Source organism: Pempheris klunzingeri, chromosome 11 (assembly GCF_042242105.1).
Source record: "Pempheris klunzingeri isolate RE-2024b chromosome 11, fPemKlu1.hap1, whole genome shotgun sequence".
In the NCBI taxonomy this organism is placed as follows: domain Eukaryota; kingdom Metazoa; phylum Chordata; class Actinopteri; order Acropomatiformes; family Pempheridae; genus Pempheris; species Pempheris klunzingeri.
In genome coordinates this window covers 7123282-7140612 of record NC_092022.1, presented here as the reverse complement: position 1 = coordinate 7140612, position 17331 = coordinate 7123282, and the positions used below count along the sequence as shown (strand labels likewise).

General features: G+C 39.9%; 1 protein-coding gene and 1 non-coding gene across 3 annotated transcripts; one reads left to right on the top strand and one right to left on the bottom strand.

Moving 5' to 3' along the window:
* Positions 1 to 302: 302 nt before the first annotated feature.
* On the bottom strand, positions 303 to 15755 carry slc26a6 (solute carrier family 26 member 6). Of its 2 annotated transcripts, none has more exons than XM_070839620.1 (20): positions 15193 to 15755; positions 14722 to 14861; positions 13678 to 13817; positions 13398 to 13508; positions 12389 to 12564; positions 12058 to 12222; positions 11812 to 11964; positions 11647 to 11729; positions 11404 to 11551; positions 11203 to 11316; positions 9936 to 10013; positions 9538 to 9633; positions 8304 to 8410; positions 8078 to 8147; positions 7286 to 7378; positions 4582 to 4704; positions 4138 to 4284; positions 3721 to 3775; positions 2541 to 2678; positions 303 to 672 (listed from the first exon to the last, which is right to left on the bottom strand). In XM_070839620.1, exons 2-20 carry the CDS (start codon positions 14847 to 14849, stop codon positions 659 to 661), a joined length of 2139 nt encoding a protein of 712 aa, XP_070695721.1. In that variant the 5' UTR covers positions 14850 to 14861; positions 15193 to 15755; the 3' UTR covers positions 303 to 658. The 2 variants fall into 2 exon arrangements, with proteins under 2 accessions (XP_070695721.1, XP_070695722.1); XM_070839621.1 differs by having other exon boundaries at positions 303 to 679; positions 2551 to 2678.
* Positions 15756 to 17090: 1335 nt separating this feature from the next.
* trnar-ccu (transfer RNA arginine (anticodon CCU)) lies at positions 17091 to 17163 on the top strand. The gene has a single exon. It is a non-coding gene; the product is annotated as a tRNA-Arg (tRNA).
* Positions 17164 to 17331: the final 168 nt, after the last annotated feature.

Here is a 17331-nt window from a genome sequence, read left to right as displayed (position 1 = left end):
AACAACTCCTTATACAGTATAAACAAATTCACTGAACACGTCTGTAGATAAACAAGGTGCAGGCTGGAGTTTGAGTGTGAATGAAGCAGCCAGTCCCAGTAAGACAGGAAAGGAGGACACCCTGCATCCATATGTGAAATGTATTTCAGTTTCAGCAATCCAGAGCTATTTGAAGATTTCCTGTAGTTGCGTACCCAGATCAAAATGTCTCCCTAGGAAAACTTAAATCAAGACTGTATGTGTTTGGAAATGAAAAGAGAAGCATTTCTCTGAGTAAAATTATCTTTATTTTTCATGTAAGTACACAAGCACTGGCAGAATTTTGGATTTTCATAAATAAACCATATGTAATGTAGATTGGCAATGTAGATGTTATTCATATTAATATGCTTTAATTGTGAGTGTGTGTTTGTGCTGTTGCTTTGATTTATATAATCCTCAGAATTTAAAACGGTTTCGGTCCACATGTGCAGTCATTTGTCATGTGGTTGGATTGCAGTTGTTTTTGTCTTTGTATTTTGTAGTTGTATTGTGCTTGTGTGTGCGTGTCTGTGTGTGTGTGTATGTTCCAGTTATCTGAAGCTCACTGGATAAAATCCTCATGCAGACAGAGTGTCTGGCACTTCCTCTTAATATCGTTCATCGTTCCTCTCAGGAGTTACAAATGTGTCGCTGTGATCTGTGAAACAGAAGGACAGGAGTGATCAAAGCAGAGAACCAGAGAAAGAATAGGAGAGGTGCAAAGTAGTATGACTGGTTTTTCAACATATATACCAGATTTCTCTTTTCTCTCCAGTGGCATGAAAGTCTCAGTAGAGGTTAATGAGGAGGAACAGAGTGTGACTGTGGACACGATGCATGAAACTTTGGCTCAGCATACCACAGTCTATGAAATAATGGTTCTGAGTCAAACTATTTTAAATCTGATGTCTTTACTTTACACCATGTGAATTCACTCGTTCATTATATTTAACCTTAGATATTATATCGCTAATGGGCCTCTGGGATGGATGTAAGGTGCTGCTTGCTTTCCAATATGCTGAAATGCTCCTGTAATACTGTCTCCTTATTATTATAGATTATTTTAATGAATGAAATTAAATAGATTTGAAATTAAGTGAAGTGGAGATACACGATAGGCCAGGTGGATTTCCAAACCAACATCCTCTGAAAAACTCTCACTCCCATGTAAAATCATTTTCATGTGAAATATATTCATGCAGTATGGGCTGCATATATGAATATATAGGCATGCATGTACATGCTTGCATGAGTGTTACATTATGTGTGGGTTCCTGTTCTTTGCACAGGTCCCTTGACCAACAACACGCTCCTCTTACCATCCACTCTATTACATTGTCTGTAGTTTTGTATCCCTATGTGTGCGTGCCAGTGACTTTATTGCTGTGTGTGTGAGCTTCCTAGCTCTCCCATGATAAGCCTTTGCTCCTGTAAACTGTATTTCATGGACCAGTGCCACGTCTTTGTTCTTTGTTAGATTTCTCCTATGGGAGCAGAAGCAGAAAGTCACGCACCCAACTAAATACTAAAACAGAACAGGCAGAAACAAACGCACACAGGCTGAACAATATGCAGACATACATGCAAGGACAGGTGTATAAATGAGATTAACAGACACACACACACACACACACACACACACACACACACACACACACACACACACACACACACACACACACACACACACACACACACACACACACACACACACACACACACACACACACACACACACACACACACACACACACACACACACACACACACACACACAATTCCCTCGTGTCAAAGCTTCAGACAAAGATTGATGGTGTGATGGCGGATGAGTAGAATTTCTTGTGCATATGAAATACATAATGTTTAGAAATTTGTCTTTAACTGTGTATGAAATAAACACAAAAGAAATTTGTAGGAAAACACATTAATATGCATCAAAATATATTATCTAAAAAATACCCATCTCACCCACCCCCAACCTTCTTACTGTGTGTAATCAATCTGAAGTCCAGGTCATGCTTCCTGACAGAGCAGAGATCAATGAACCATCCCAGAAGCATTTTAATCTTTGTCCATTACAATTACTTAAATACTTCATTCCCACACTCCAGGCTGCTGAGTGAACTCGGTCATTTTCCCATGTGGACTTTCTACATTCACAGTCCAACATTCATTAATTTAAATGTAGTATTTTGCAGTTAACTTTGGTTGCATTTGAATTTTGTTGTTGTTTTGTTGTGGCTGTAGCAGGCAGCTGCTTTCATTGACAAACCTCTAATAGTCCACTGGACACTCAGTTAGTGACTGTCTGTATTGTACAGCTAAACAGACAGATATTTGCCTTACAAAGATGGTAGAGATCAAATATAGAGCTAAAAGGACAGTAAATATATGATATATAGAGAGAGAATATAGATATATAGAAAAACGATATTGAGACTCCTGTGTCAAGTAACATCGGAGTTATCACTAAAAGTAGAAACTTGTCATCACTGATGTGTTTGTTTGAATGCTCACACAATAACTCACCACATCATGGCTCTCTGTTCTGGAGGACTGACTGTACAAAACAGCATCATGGACGGAGGGGAAGAGACAAGACTTTGTCACTTTGTCATTGAAGAAGCCTCCGGTCTGCAGGTTGTCCACCACACCAGCTAGAAAAGGGAGAGAGAGAGGGACTAATGGATAAACAGGCTTGAGTGTACGTGAAAAGTTGTGGGGAGATAGAAGGAGACAAAGAGAATGTCAGTAGGAGAGAGCAAAAAATGGAGTGAAAAGAGGGGGATAAATAGAGAGACATTGTGGAACATTTGAAGTAGGAGGAATAAAACGGACCGAGAGGGAGAGAGAGAGGGGGATGGGAGGGTTAGTCCTTGTGTTAATATGAACATTGTATAATTCTTGGCCATATAAATGTTCTTTGCAGTCCCTTTGCGAGCCAAGATACTCACAATAAACCATTTTTCTCATTACAGGCAATCAGCCCAGTACGGGCTAATTAGAGCTGCGATCCTGCGGTGGTTGTTAGATTCTTTTCCCTGAAGACCTTCATTTTTTCCCATCCAGCAAGTGAGACCTAAATTTGTGGGCTATTATTTAAGAATAATCACTGAGAGTAGATGCTTTTTCTGCTGTAAAAATACAACTGGCCCACCAGATTTCAAGGTTGTTGTTTTTTTTTTTAGCTTTCCTTTGGAGTCATTATTGCATATCATACCAGACTTAGAAAACCTGGAATAGTGTTTTCTGGGAAATGTACCAGCTATTGACTGAATGGCTTCCTTCACAGAAACGTTACAATAACACGAGAATACAGCTAAAATAACAGGCAGTGTTGCATGAACTCAAATTGTGTATGGCTAAGCGGGTCTGGAACGTGAGTATAAAAATAAGTCTACATGTGGGTTATAGTATGTAGGACAAAAAAATCCCAGTGGGATCTTGGAATATTTCCTACAAACTGTCAGCGGATCACTAATGTCTAATGTATCACGTGCCACTAATTTGATAGAATAAGTCGTACTGAAATGGATTAAAAGCTAATTTCATAATAGAAAGTCAAATGGAGTTCCAACAGAATACAAAATACTTTGAATTTCTTTATAGCCCTGATACATACAAAAAGCAGATCTATAGTCACTCAAACAGCTCTAAACAGCACAACTGCGTTAGTGTAAGAAAGTCCAGAGGACTTACTTTGGCAGCCAGCGAGAAGCACCTCTATACCAATTTCCCCGTAGTCTCTCCGGATCTAAAACAGACACAGAAGCACAGAGCAAAGGTCAGACTGGGGATCATTTCATTAGTCTGACAATTCAATTTACAGTAATTGAGAGCCTGAGGAGCTAAATGATAAGGAAAAGGAAGGGATGAATGGAGGATACGTTGTTGTGGGGAGAGATGAAGAGAGTTACAAGGGTTGGTTAAATAAGAAGAAACATATACATGTATGTATATATCCTCAAAGAGACAACTAAATATCTAATTTGGGATGCATTTAAGATGAAAATAATGATGAAATTCTTTATAATCTGAATCTGTTAATATGTACATTATCTATTTCCCTCTCTCTCTCTTTGTATATGTGTGTAAATGTGACTGCTATAATCATACGCTGCGTAGCGTCTTGACTCCCACAGTATCCAGGAAGTTGACAGGACTGAGGTCGAGGATGATGGCGGTGGGGAGTGAGGGGTCAGGCTCAGCATTCATCTCAATGATGGCAACGTCCCTCTGCTCCTCCCTCTCTGGCATCTCCTCCTGAACAGGAGGAGACACGACACAGTTCAAAGAGACCCGAGAGACGTTGGCTAAAGTGAAATACCGGTATTGGTGCTTTAGGCGATGAATCACAATTTAAGGTAACTGCATAACCAGGAATTCAAATGACCATCGCGGTTCAGGGTTTCTTTAATTTGTATAAGAAGAGAAAAGTTGCATCTGGAATGGGCCAAGATTTTTATCAGGCTCAGCGGGTGTTCAGCAGGTCAGAGAAAAATGGAAAAATCATCCTTTTGTATCATTTACAGTAAATATCATGTCTCTGGTCATCCTCACAATGTTCACTGCGTTCCTTTTGGCAGCTTTCTTGGCTTTCTTGGCATTTTCCTTCTCATGCCTCTTCCTTTTGGCCTCTAGCTTCTTCTTTGCTGACAGGATCTTGGTAATATCAATGCCAGACTAAAAGAAACAGCAAAAGACAATCACACATTTTAACAGCACTTACAGTCAGTCAACAGCCAGACATAACCAGTCAAACCTTGCTTCCTCCTGAGGTAGTCATTATGACTGCAATACATCTTGGTTTTACTTTACGTTTTTAAATGAATTTGCTGTGTTTTATCTCACACAAAAACATTATCTTAAAGAATATGAAAAAGGACTTTTCCCAGAAATCATGTCAAATGTTTCATAAACCACTATTGTGTTAGAACAATAGGTGACGGACAGCAGCAAAATTAATGTTTGTTTAGTTGAAAATGTTTTATTGTTTATAGCTGTAACTGTTAATACCTGTCTAATACCTGTTATTATGCTGCTACTACTACTGTCAGACAGAAATATAAATGTTTATTTTAGCTAGCCGGTTCAGCCAATTCAACCAGTTCAACTAGATGAATTCCTGAGCCCAAAAAACAAAAAAACAGTACAGACAGGTGTGGCAGTTTTTTTCCTTTCCACATGAAACAAACACAAGTTAACAGAAGTTTCTCAGACTCTAAATTGTCCGTTCTCACTTTTGTTTGTTGTTTGATCTTACACTTTTTAAAAGAAAAATACTGATCTTTTAGATGTCTAACAACTAGTACTCCCAGTTTATTCCAAAAAATGTTGTTAGGTATGGAATTGATTAGGCTTTTTCTGGTTTTAGTGTCACATGAATGAATTTAACAATTCAAATCTTTGAATTGTTAAATTCATGTAATTTGAATTGCTCTCCTGTCCACAAAAAATGCAATTACAACACCACATACAGCTCTGAATGAAATACTGTACTGTACTGGTCTTCATCTAACTTTGAAAGATACATCTAACTCAGACAGCTGAAGCCTCATATTAACTTTAGATAGACTTTAATTAAACTAAACGTGTTTGCACAGATGGGAGGCTGTGGATTTTGTTTCCCTTCACTTAAAGTGAAATCACTTCAGGAAGAGATATCTAATGGCCAGTATAAACAGGTGGAATGGTCACAGCCAGCAAAACCTGTTTCATTATACATATGATACAAGTGACTATTGTTTTAAGACTGACTTGAAAAATTGTGAACCTATTAGTGAAAATTAGTGCAACCGAGGTCAGGTGACTGTGGCCAACTCTGAACTTTTTTGAAGCGGCGCAAACGAGACATCGTTGGATCATTTAAGCATCCCATTTGAATTTAAATGATCTTTACACAAAGTAGTTTTCATACCAAGTGTGTAGAAAAGACCAACTCAAGCAATGAGTAAGGACTGATGAGCAACCAGGAAATGGAAATGCCAGGGAAAAATGTCATGGTCATCAGTCACCAACAGCCAATTGGATTTTCATTTCTTGTTTTTGTGATTTCCATTCCGGGAATAAAATGTCTGCCTGGCAATTGTAAAGTGAATCAGAATCTAATTCTGATCCAGAAACAAAACTGAGCAATTAGCATCTCAAAAACACGGCTTGAAAGTTTGTAGGATATTTTAATTCATCGAGACAGTGTAATACTACGGTATCGGTAAGAATTCATGCAAAGACAACGTATGATTTGCCATTTCTAGCTTTACTAGTTGATGCAAATACAGCATTAGTAACCTCTTACACAAGTGCAACCCATCAGCTTAGCTTCTCAGCACCTCTCACTATTTCATTGAAAAGAATCCCTAAAATTGAGACGTCTGCATACCACAGTGACTTGTGGAGCAGAAACACTCTTGATCCACATCCAAAAAAAATTACCAGAATTCATCTGGTTGCAATTTCTCACCTAGTAAACAAACGTGCAGCCTCTGCCAGTCAACAACAGCTCTGTGAAAGCTGCATCAAATATTAGAAAGAAAAGAGCGACCCTTTGGCTCTGACATGCTGACATTTTAATGAATGAGACGTACCATTATCTCCCTTCCTTATTCAGTCTCTGCTTCTCACCCTCCCTCCATCTTTTGTCATCCTTATTTTCTACCTTCCCTCAATCTGTCTTCCCATTCGCCCCGCACAGACGTGACAGAAAAGGAGGAGGAAGACAGGGGGGGAGGAAGGAGAAGGAGGGGGGTGTTTAAACAAAAGTGTAAAAACAGAAGAAAGGAGAGGAGAAAATGGTGGGATGGCATTTTGAACAATGTCTGTCACGGCCGTCATGTGTGAATGGGAGAAATGTGGGGTCAGTTATTAGTGTGTCAGAAATAATGTTTGTAAGAGAGGAGTTAATTGCACGGAAACTGTGACAAGGGGGATTGCTTCTGTCTTTTCTCTGTATGTGTGTGTATGTGTGAAGCCGTGGTGTGTTTATTTCTAAATTCATAAAAATCTGGGCCTGTGTGTCCATTATGGTGTGTTTGTGTGACTGATACTGTTTTTTAGGGGGCGCCCACGTTAATATATTAATACACATATTCCTGTGTGTGAGTGCCATCTTTGTGAGGACGAATCTTACTTTTAGATACTGAGCACAAGGATATTTTTGGTAAGACATCTTATCTGTCCACACTTCTTTAAAGAGCGGTTTGAATGTTAAAACTTGGTTTTAGGGTTAGGTTGAGATTACAGTTAAAGGCGAAGTGTGTGTCCTCACCTTCTCTCCAAGGGCATCTTGGTACATCTCAGCATTGGCAAAGTAGAGGGTGGCTGATGAGCGGAAGATCAAAACCCCTGGCACCTTCTTCACCTAAAATGAATCCATCAGCTAATCATTTAAACAGTCAAATAAATCATTCAAATACATTTTTATTTATGTTCATGATATTGTAGCAGACTTGCAGTGTCTTAATTAAGGTACATCTGAACTGTCCATCCTAATTATCTCCTATTGACAGTTTTTGTCTTAGAAATAAACATGTTGGCTCACACATCGTACAGGGTACCCAGTATGCTGACTGTCACACAGTGGAACTGTGACAAGACTGCCACACCAATTCATTAGGGTAAATGTTGTTTTTAAAAAAACAGATCAGTGAGAATTTAATTATCCCCGTTGCACTGTATTATTAGTGAGCTGTCAAGTTCATCTTTACTCTTGTTTTTAACTTCCTTTAACTTCCTTATATTCTTAATTAATTTGATGTGATGTGATGGGATTAGCAGATCATGTCTTAAAAACTTTGCAATACGACTGGCTATGTTTAAAGTTCAAAATTTAAATAAAAAATAGAAAATTTGACAATGTAGGTGTTGGGAAGGAAAGGTCAGTGTGGACTGGACACTGAGTGGTACATAACTCCCATTACTTTATCTAGGTTATTTAGGTATCTAGCTTTTTAAACAGCTCTCCTCTAACAGTCTACAGACTCAGACAGGTGTTGAGGCTCTGTTGATCTCTGGACCTGTGCTCAGTACTCACTTTTGCTTTTAGGCTACTTATAAATACCTGATTGTACTCCTTCAGTGGCCTGTAAATGTCGGTGTCAGGGACCTGCCCTAATAGGGAGTACTTAGGTCTGGAACACACACACAAAACAAATGAGCACTTTGCTTAGTTGTGGTCTGAAAGAGAAGGACTGAGTGAAATGTTGGGTGTGTTGATTGTTTCTCACACTGTGTGTGCGCTTATTGGTGTATGTATTAGTGGGGTCCCCGTGGCTATGTGTTCTTACAGCTGTGTCCTGAAGATGATGGTCATCATGGAGAACCCGATGGAAGCAGCCAGTCCCAGGTCAGGGTTTAACAGAATAGTGAAGATGAAGGTGGCTACCCAGACCACCTGGAGGTAAAGCACTCATGTTAACAGGTTAACTTTAGCAAGTCAGAGGGATGTTATCATAACGTCAAAATACAGTATACAGTACTGATGATAGTACTTTGGTCATTTTAATCGATCATGTTTGTTTATTTCCCATGTCACTATTAAGCTCCCATAAACTGTAGTGTCCCCATTAGAGGTAATTTTGCAAAGTACTGACTCGTTGACGTTAAGTACGTAAAGTTAAGCTTGTTAGCAATTTACATGCAGTTAGGATACAGTTAGCATAGCATGTTATCATTTTAACTGTGGCCTAACAGTATCATGGAAGTACTATAAGGACTGGATACCGGACCACTGCTCCCCCTCAGACCGCCACTGTAGGTGGTTTGCACCGCTGCCTCACAGCAAGAAGGTTTCAGGCTAAAATCCGCTGACCGGCAGGTTTGAACCTTGAATCTTTCTGTGTGGAGTTTGCATGTTCTCCACGTGCTTGCGTGGCTTTTCTCCAGGTAATCCAGGTTTCTCCAGGCTTAATTGGTAACTCTAAATTGCCCATAGGTGTGAATGGCTGTCTGTCTCTATTGGCGCTTTTCCATTACGCAGTTTTAGCAGCACTCGACTCGACTCGGTTTCGGTCGTTTTCCATTACAATTGCGTCACACCTCAACGTGGGTGGGGTCGTCATAGCAAGGCGGCCGGAAACTCCAGTGGCGTCTGAATACAACACTAAATACAACACAACACAAACACAACACAACACAACACAACACAACACAACTAAGGACATCGGGTCGCTGTTGCCAAGGTTTTAAAAATGGCGGGTTTGATTCTTGTGAACGAGTCGCTCTCATGACTCATCCAGTGACGTCACTCCCGACCAATCAGTGGCCTGCAGTATGTTGACGTCACATTTTCAGCCCGGCCGAGTAGGTACTAGTGGAAAAGCGCCAAAAGTACGAGTCGAGTCGAGTCGAGCCGAGTAGAGTAGGTGCTAGTGCCATATGTGTTGGCCGTGTGTTTGACTGGTGACCAGTCCAGGGTGTACCCTGCCTCTTGCCCAGTGACAGCTAGGATTGGCTAATGGTTTATGGCTCTGTCTTTCCAAAACATTAACCATTTCTTTGTCTATTTTATAATAAGCTCACCATGTCCACTTTGTTACTTTTCCACAGTGCAGGGATGTCCAGGAATTGCTTCATCATGCCATGGAGGTTGACAAAGATAATAGCAGCCAGAACTGCCTGCAAAGTGAGTCAAATATAATACAAGGTTAAAGGCCCAAAAGATACAGTTTCACCTTAGATATGGTACTGTGATTAATTCATTACTACTGTTTTTGTCAGCTTTTTTGTTTTTAAAAGTAGGTGGTGGCTTTAGTCTGAAGCTAAAGAGGTAACACAGCCTCTCTCTTACTTTGGCTGAGTGCCGAGGAGAGCTTATAATTTTGGAATCACTCTCAGACTTGGACACGTAGCTTCTGCTGGTGCACAGATGTGAACAAATGCTACACACACACACACACACACACACACATGCGCGGTACCTTCGGCAAATCTTCAAAGAGAGTTCCAATCCAGAGTGTGATGAAAAGGATAACTATTGCTGACAGAGCCCCAGCAACCTGCAGTGAAGAGAGAGTGAGAAACGAGGCTTGATGAATGGAAATCAGGAGTGAGGGATCAGAGGAAGAGAGTTAAAGAATAACTACAGAAAAGATGAATGATGAAGTGGTTATTAGAGTGAATTGGTACATGATTATGAGAGGAGTCAAGGCATCATCAGTTAAAGTCTCCTCTCCTTGCTCTGTAATGGGCCTTAGCTGATTAATGGTGTTGTCAGACTAAATCGGTTTAGCCTTTCAGCAAATCTGTGTTTGTGTAGGTGGACTTCAAAGATGTGAGCGAAAAATCGATACTCTGAGTGTTTTTTAATGATGCCACTTATCCGAGTAACATTAATTATGTGCGACTTTTCACTCTGTTTAACCTTTAAGACTGCCCAGGTTTGCAGCTAAAGGCAAGGTGAAGTGTTGGGATGAAAATGCCGATTTGAAAAATGATCTCATGAAATTTCCTTGTCAAAAAAAAATGGAAAGCATGAAAACCAGTAAACATTTTTCTAAACATTGTTAAAAATGATTTTCAGTTGTGTGGAATAAACACAGGAGACAAACATCATGCAAATTAAATAAAGAAAACAGGTCTCCCAGTTGTAGAAATGTAACTTTATAGTGGTGCATCAGTAGCAGGATGTCGGTCAAAAGCAGAAAAACAAGTGTAGTGATTTTGTTTTCATGTCATGTGTTCATAATGATTTTGATGTGTTGATTTTACTTATAGAGAAAATTACTGCTGGCCTGTACTAAATATGAGACAAAATCAGCATTAATGTACATACAGTAGATATTTTAATATCTCTGTCTAATATGAGGAGCTAAATTCAGCTTTTTAGGAAGTGGCATTTTCTTTACTTTGTTAGTTTTGTAGTGATTTATGCAACATACTTGTGGTTCACTTACATGACAAAAAAAAACTTTTTTTTTTCATTTACCTCAAGTGTTGCCATGCAGATTGGTTTGATTTTGATTTTCTGTATGGGAACTGGGAGGGGTAAGTGAGAAAATATGTTTTATTTTTGTAATTTGTGTGTACTGACCTTTTAAAAATTAAATGTCCTACTCACTTTGTACAGCGTAACAGGCTCAAAGGAGATGTTAATGTTGATACTAGATGCTCTCTGCACATGTATCTTAACCTGCCTCCACAGTGAGATAAGACTGCAATGTGTTGCTCAAGGGAACTCATACCAACCTGAGTCCTCCCTCCTGTGCTCTCCTGAACCATGGTGCGAGACATGGAGCAGCTAATGGCAAAACACTGGAAAATTCCTCCAATGGAATTACTCAGACCCAAAGCGATTAGTTCCTAAACCAGGAAAACAACACTATTTATATACAAGACATCAACCTTAAAGGAGCAATTCATTCATGATCCCATTTGTCACCTCCCTACCTGGTTGCTGTCCACCTTGTATCCGTATTTCAGGGCAAAGATTCGTCCCATTGAGATGGCGATACCGTAGCCAACCACAGACAGGGCAAAGGCGTCTCCAATGACCTGACCGAACAAGGAGGCAGTCGGGAGAACAGGCGGCTGGAGACTGGTAGACACGGACAGAGTAGATTACATCACCCATTACAAATACTTCTCTTTTCACACACACATTCCTGTTTGTTTGCTGTGTGTGTCTCTCACCCCGAAGGAATCAATCCCACCACATCCACTCCATATTTCCCCTTCAAGTTTACTTGCCAGGAGACAACTGTAGCAATAACAACCTGGAGAAACACATAGGAAGAGCTGTATTAGTGGGTATAAGTGTGTATTTATCTTATCAAACATATATTTCTGTATACTCACACCAAGTAGCTCCACAGGTATAGGAACAGGTAGTTTTTTACTCAAGTATGTATTGAGCTCCTTAGCGAGGATGAGGCTGATTATAGTGACGATGCTGACTACAAGAGTACCGATATTTGTCTCTGTAATGAGATAACACAACTCCAACACAGTCTGGAGAGAAAGAATAATAGTATTATTAGTTTTAGCCTGTATAAAATTAAAAAAATATGTAGAAGCAATGATTGTGATTGTGTTCTTTCTTACATATATCAATGCGAGGGGTCCACTGTGTCTCACAGGGCTGATGCCAAAGGTGTATTTCAGCTGGGACACGATGACGTGGATGGCAGCTCCTGTGGTGTAACCCCGAACCAGCGGCTCAGACAGGTAGGTCACAACAAAACCAAACTGGACTAGACCAAGCAGAATCTGCATACATAACACAGATAGATAAACACATGGAAACGCATCAGCCATGCACTCATAGCTGAATGACTTGAGAAGCAACATTTATAGAAAGATCAACAGCCAATAGGAAGATCACTCTCAAATGTTTAACTTCCAGACCAGAGAATCCAGTAAACCAGTTGTGTACCTGAAATACTCCACACATGAAGGTGACAGCTGCGGCCACTCTGACCCTCTCTGCATCTCGGGAATTGACATCAATTACACTGGAGTTGGTCACATTGTCCCATGTCATAAAGTTTGCATCTGGGGCTAATCGCTCTATCACCCCTCCTATCATCACACTCAGCACAGCATAGGTTCCTGGAGGAAGGAGATGCATCATTTTTGTTGGCCTTATAACAACATATTGGAAATATTGTTTTATATTTTTAAAAGCACTTCCCTCAACCCCATTTTGGTCCTGAAACACAATTTTGTCCCCAGAGCCTAGCTATGACTGATGGGGTCCTACATGGATACAGTATCCTCTGCCATTTTGGTTATTTTACACTTATTTTACACTTCTCACTGGTCTGTTGGAAAGTGATACTGCATATTTCCAACTACCGATCAGAAATTTCTCTGGAGAATTTAGACCAGTCCGCCATGTCAAACTGATGAAAGTTGAGATAATTAGAACTGGTGGCCATAACTTCTAAACTCATTATATGGGAAAATCACAAAGTAGTGATCAATAGAGGAGAATGTAAGGACTGAAAAGTCTTGAGCTTCAGCTAAAGATCAGATACTGTACGTCTATGCTTAAAAACTCAACCTTGTAGATTAGAGAAGACTAAGAGAGGACTGTCTCAGTAAGAAAGTGCGTAAAAGCATAAATATCCAAATGCAAATAATCCTAGTTGCAGACAGAATTACATGCTAATCCGTGCTCTAGATTATATTTCCATTAACGTTTATTGCCATCATAAAGACATTGCCTGTATGTCTTAAAAAGGGCTTTAGCCTGAAATGTTACATGGAAGCATAAATGTTCATGGCAGCATATCCTAGAGTGTGGATCTTTCTGGCTGTCTCTTGGTAACTCTGCTGTATTTTCTATTTTTGAAGTACTATCCATGCAACGTTATGGTGGATTAATTCCCACCTATCAAAATGACCCAGTGTGCATATACAGCAAGTGTTAAAGTACAAACCGACTGAGATGTGCCTAGATGTGCCGAAGATGAAGTAGACGAGGACTGGGTAGAAGGAGGAGTAAAGGCCAAAGACTGCAGGAACAGATGCTAGCAAGGCATAGGCCATACCTGCAGGGATAGGAGAGAAAACAGCTTTAACAAAGAAGAGATTGACTAGGAGGGTGTGCGAAGAAACCAGCAGATTACCGTGTAGAATAAACAAGTTACACCTCTACCTTTGTCTCTTCTACCTGTCCAGCCCTCACTTAATCTTTATCTCCTGAATCTCCATCCTCACCCTGCGGCAGCTGCATGATCCCCACGCTGATTCCAGAGATGAGGTCACCCAGGGCGTTTTCTCTGATGGAGTATCGAGGTAGCCATGACACAACAGGAATGCTACCCAGCAGGCAACTCTTCAGCCTGGGACCAGAACACCTGAGTTTGTGTGTCAGAGTGACGGTCAGAGACAAAGAAGAGACAGAGGGACATGCTTTGATGAAAGCTGAGTGGTATGTGTCAAGTCTGCCCTTGTTTTTCAGCTTAAACTCCACTCCAGGCCACTCTTTACCACTTCTGATGTTGCCTTTTTTCCAGCAAACCAAAAATAGTTAATAAATTATCTTTCCTCCTCTCAGAGTAAATCATGCATTTTTTTGTCCTCATCTAATCATTAAATAACTCACTTAACTGTTCAGACATGAAAAGACATGACTTTCTGCTTTTGGTCTCAGACATGAATGCTTGTGTAGCTCTATTATATTTATTTAGATATGTCAATAATTTATGACGTTATAAAAGCACTTGGACTTCAGGTAGCTGCAAGTATGTTAATGTATTTTACAGTAAAAAGGAGCACATTAAAAAAAAGTGACTGTTTTAAATCTAAAATGTGGACATTAGTGGAAAGCTGAACTACACTTTACTCTGTATCACTCTTCCTGGCCAAAGACCTTTTGACATGCACACATTGGTATTTAATATGCAAGAAGATAACAAGGAAAAGATAGAGCCGGACTTGTTACGCAAGTTGTTGATTCTAACATGACACCATCATATGATGGTCTTTCTATTTGGTTTATGTAACAAGGGGACAGACATTCTTGCTTGAACTAAAATAAAAACACTTTACATTAAGTGCTTTATTTGTAATGTTAAAAAATCTGGTTTATCAAGAATAGTTTATTCTAAGAGTAACTGAATAAATACTGACTACATGGGATTGGGTATAATTGCTGTATGTTTTGTTTTTCAATACAAAAATAAAATATACAAGACAGGATACTGAATATGTAGAGAGATTAGCTGAGATGCATAATAGATCAGACGTGGGGAATTTTACCTCATGGATTTTTTGAGCTTGTCAGACAGAGTGGTTTTTGAGTCAGACTTGTCAGCCAACTCCTCCACTGCTCCTTCATCCAGGACATCCCTGTTGATACTGTAGCCCATTCGTCTCTTCTCTGCCATGGCTCAAATTAGCTGCAACAACACAACAGTTTCATTCCAAATGCTGGGATTGTTTTGGCAGAAAACGGATTGCTTAAAATTGTATTATCATTGCTGTAAAAATACTGCTGTTAAATCTTCAGTAGTGTTTCCATTTTTCTAGAAAATATATCAGTAAAAACTCATCACATTTTACAATATCAATAAAATGTTATTTTCTATATTGTTTCTGCACAAAAAGAGCCATAAAAAATACAATTCTTGATGTTTCATGTGAAGTCAAATCCTGATCACGATCCCTATGGGACTGAAACTGTTCGTCTCAATGTGAGAGCAACAGTTTGAAACTTTTGATAATAATTACCTTGCTTCTTCCGGCTCTGTCAGAGTAAATGTTTTATTATGATGAAAAGATTTAACACTCCAAATGCTGTTCTATTTACAAAAACCCCAGAACCAAGTGAAGCCTTGAGATGAACCATGCAATTTCAGTGTAGGTTTTCAGAGGTTTTCAGATAATGTTTTGTCTTCTATGCTGGTGTCTTTTATTGTTTTTTCCAGTTCAGAGGAAGTAGATCCAACTCCAAGTCTCTGGTCTGGGATGAAATGAAAAGCGTTCACCTGAATTAACGTTCCTATAGTCATACAATGGCAGATCCCTCCTTCAGAAGAATCCCTGTGTGCAGTGGTCTGTGGGCTTCAAACTGCCTCTGCTGTAGAGTTTTCCATCAGATCCAAGAGTGGAAACCAAGCAACAAATGGTGATCGCTTTTTGTTGCAGACGAAGGTAAGGTTTTCTTTTAAAATCCACAACAGAGAGAATTTCTCTGAAAAATAAACACAAAGAAATACCCCTGCAAATAAATGTCCCTCTTTCTTCTGTCTACTCTCTGTATGAGATTGAGATAGTCTCTGTGTGTGTTGTGGCTCCTCCGCTGTGGACCTTGAAGAGAAATCTAGATATGACATTGTGGACGGAGGGCAAAATCCAATCTGTGAGGTTGCAGTTATGGAAATTGAAACAGAAGTGGTAGAATTTGGTAGAAAGATGCAATATGTACTTATTTTATCAATAACAAATGGTAGACATTAGGGTGCATTATGTGCTTATTAACATTTATAGAGTGAGATAAATCACCGATTTTGTAGTTATTGTCATGGCTTTTAATTTACAGTGTCAATACCCTTTTGCCTTTGAAGAACAATGTTCTAAAGGAACCAACACACTCTAATGTAAGTTTGGGTACATACAACTTGGGTATGCAAAAAGTCTTGTGCACACACACATGAGAAACTAAACACAAGTTCAGATGAATGTGGACAGAATTGCAATAGAGTAACATATTCACAGTCTGAGATATGTCTTATCTGAGTGTTTTATGTCTCTTTGTGCGATTAGATTAGTCAGCCATTTTAGCTCAGTCAGGGCTGTTCTTGTTAATTTATTACACCACAGAAGAGTAAAAGGGAGACCTGCTTAATCACTGGAAGAACAGATACTGGTTAACTAAACAGGACAAAAAATATGCTTCCTTAAAGAGACACTGTGATTAACAGATACAGCTACAGGCCTTGATCTTTTTTCTAATTCAAACTTTCATCTTGCTTCTTTCCTGCAATTGCATGTGAGAGGTGGAAAAGTAGGTTTGACACATGATTATAATAGTTTTCTGATTATCAAGAGTGTGTGAAATATTTGAACATGACCTGATGGCTCTGATGGAGAAAACTGTGCTCTTTCTGACCGACACAGTGAACAGGAAGAAACCAGTCTCTCTGAATGGGTCAGTGGAATAATCCAACAAGACAAAGATCTTCATCTTCTGGCTTGTCAAAGAGCAAGGACAGGTTATCTTGCATCTCGATGGGGTTCCGTCATAACTTGGTTTCGTTAATATGTGTAGCTCATCTTGCTCTTGGGAAGCCCCACAGGCATAATGGATAAGGCACTGGCCTCCTAAGCCAGGGATTGTGGGTTGGAGTCCCATCTGAGATGCGCATTCGCTCTGACATTAGCAATGATGAAACCCACGTTGGTCAGCGGCGTGATCCTCATCCAACATCCTGTAACACAAAGTCAGGGCAGTTTTGTTGGGCTGTCTTTGGGTTGCCTAGCTTTACTGAGCGTAGCCTAGCGTTGTCCAGCCGAGCGTTAATGGTAACTCGGTTTGGTCAATATGTGTAGCTCTTCATTTTGTGTCTCTCTATCTGTTAATGTTGTCACTGTGCACAGAACTGGTGACTTTTTTTTGCTCTTTTGACGCCCCAGTGGCCTAATGGATAAGGCACTGGCCTCCTAAGCCAGGGATTGTGGGTTCGAGTCCCATCTGGGGTGTTTGACAGCAGAGTGGCGCAGTGAAAGTGTGCTGGGCCCAGAGGTCGATGGATCAAAACCATCCTCTGCTATCTGCATTTTACTGGGACCTGGCCATGGCTTCCAGCACTTTCTCTCTGACATTGATGATAATGAAACCCACGTTGGTCAACGGCGTGATCCTCATCC